Raw genomic sequence first — 2,200 nt, forward strand, 5'->3', positions numbered from 1 at the left:
TGTCCCTAACATGTCCCCAACGCGTTCCCTTGTCCTCCAGCCCCTGCAGATCAAGTCGGTGGTGGCCCCCGAGCACGTCAAGGGTTATATTTACGTGGAAGCCTACAAGCAGACGCACGTCAAGCAAGCGATTGAGGGAGTGGGCAACCTGCGCATGGGTTACTGGAACCAGCAAATGGTCCCCATCAAGGAGATGACCGACGTCCTGAAGGTGGTGAAAGAGGTCACCAACCTCAAACCCAAATCTTGGGTGCGCCTCAAGAGGGGAATCTACAAAGATGACATCGCCCAGGTGAGGAGGAGAAGAGGAGGAAGGCGCCGTGGAGGCGGGGTACAACACCCGCCTCACCCCACGTTTGTGCCCCCCAGGTGGATTACGTGGAGCCCAGCCAGAACCAAATTTCCCTCAAGATGATTCCTCGCATCGACTTTGACCGGATCAAAGCTCGCATGAGCCTGGTAAGCGGATCCACCCCGTGCCGGTGCCGGCGCTGCTGCCGTGCCGCGCCGCCTTTCGCTCATGCCCCCGCTGCCTCCCACCCCGTAGAAAGACTGGTTTGCCAAGAGGAAGAAGTTCAAGCGACCACCACAGCGACTTTTTGATGCCGAGAAGATCCGGTAGGCGACCGTCACCGTGCCAGGGGACATCGCATATGACCCTGAAAGCCCTTCCCGGGGGGAGCTGCCCTCGCTGAGGGAGGGCTTTCATCCCTGGAGGGGGCTTCCTGCCCACGGAGGGGGTGATTTGGGTTTTGTCCCAGGTCCCTGGGAGGTGATGTGGCATCCGATGGTGACTTTCTCATCTTTGAAGGCAACCGCTACAGCCGCAAAGGATTCCTCTTCAAGAGCTTTGCCATGTCGGCTGTGGTGAGCGCCGCTGCCCTGTTGTGCTGGGGTTTGAACCCAAAACCCACTGGTTTTCCCCTGAAACCATCTCCTTTTTAACATTGAGCGGTGTCGGGAGGGTGCTGGGCCCTCAGTGGGAACGGTGCTGCTAAGTTGGGGCGGAGTGGGGTATTTTGGGGCAGAATAGGGCAATTTCGCCACCAGCTCCCCTCTCGACAGATAACGGAGGGGGTGAAGCCCACCTTGTCGGAGCTGGAGAAGTTTGAGGACCAACCTGAAGGCATCGACCTGGAAGTGGTGACAGAGAGCACGGGTAAGTGGGTACCACCACCGTCCCCCCGTCGCCCCCGTCACGGCACCATCCCCTCACCGTCCCCACCATCACCCCAGGGAAGGAACGAGAGCACAACTTCCAGCCCGGTGACAACGTGGAGGTGTGCGAGGGCGAGCTGATCAACTTGCAAGGCAAAATTCTCAGTGTCGACGGCAACAAGATCACCATCATGCCCAAACACGAGGACTTGAAGGTCAGGATATCCATGGGGAGTGACACTGGGTGCCTCCTGGGGCCACCGTGGCCACCCTGGGACTCCCCCAGCCCCCTCTCCCTGTGCCCACGGTGGTCTTTTCCTCCCCCAGGACATGCTGGAGTTCCCAGCTCAGGAGCTGCGCAAGTATTTTAAGATGGGCGACCACGTCAAGGTGATCGCAGGACGTTTCGAGGGCGACACGGGGCTGATTGTGAGGGTGGAGGAAAACTTCGTCATCCTTTTCTCTGACCTCACCATGCACGAGGTACTTGGGGGTGAAAAGCCCAGCTCGGTGCCGTGTCCTGCCCCAAAACGTACTGTTTTTTGGGGGAAAAAGAGGGGGAAATGGCTGCGTCTCACGCTTCTCGCCACCAGCTCAAGGTTCTGCCGCGGGACCTGCAGCTCTGCTCAGAGACGGCATCCGGCGTGGATGTTGGGGGGCAGCACGAGTGGGGTGAGCTGGTGCAGCTGGACCCCCAAACCGTGGGTGTCATCGTCCGCCTGGAACGGGAGACCTTCCAGGTGTGTTCCAGCTCCATGGGATGCTCGGAGAAGCCGTGTCTGTGTCCCGAGGGGGGAGGTTTTCATGCTCATCCCTGTGACAGGGCTGTGTCCGGTGCTCTAGGGGGGGCCCTGCTTTTGGCCACCCCTCTTCCAGCTTCTCGCTGTCCCCACAGGTGCTGAACATGTATGGGAAGGTGGTGACAGTGAGGCACCAAGCCGTCACCAGGAAAAAAGACAACCGCTTCGCCGTCGCCCTCGACTCGGAGCAGAACAACATCCACGTCAAGGACATCGTTAAAGTCATAGACGGGCCTCACTCG

General features: G+C 59.5%; 1 protein-coding gene across 1 annotated transcript in view; it reads left to right on the forward strand.

The window, feature by feature from the left end:
* SUPT5H (suppressor of Ty 5 homolog (S. cerevisiae)) overlaps window positions 1-2,197 on the forward strand; it is a gene marked incomplete at both ends in the record, with an annotated part of 2,911 nt that extends 714 nt beyond the window's left edge. The window contains 9 exons of the mRNA XM_009703199.1: window positions 41-292; window positions 370-459; window positions 548-618; window positions 762-867; window positions 1,066-1,159; window positions 1,237-1,373; window positions 1,486-1,641; window positions 1,752-1,898; window positions 2,054-2,197. Coding sequence (XP_009701501.1) covers window positions 41-292; window positions 370-459; window positions 548-618; window positions 762-867; window positions 1,066-1,159; window positions 1,237-1,373; window positions 1,486-1,641; window positions 1,752-1,898; window positions 2,054-2,197 — 1,197 coding nt within the window. The remainder of the gene's footprint in view (window positions 1-40; window positions 293-369; window positions 460-547; window positions 619-761; window positions 868-1,065; window positions 1,160-1,236; window positions 1,374-1,485; window positions 1,642-1,751; window positions 1,899-2,053) is intronic.
* Between the last annotated feature and the right edge of the window lie 3 nt (window positions 2,198-2,200).

The sequence above is a fragment of the Cariama cristata genome, unplaced genomic scaffold (assembly GCF_000690535.1).
Source record: "Cariama cristata isolate BGI_N322 unplaced genomic scaffold, ASM69053v1 scaffold39456, whole genome shotgun sequence".
Classification (NCBI taxonomy): Eukaryota; Metazoa; Chordata; class Aves; order Cariamiformes; family Cariamidae; genus Cariama; species Cariama cristata.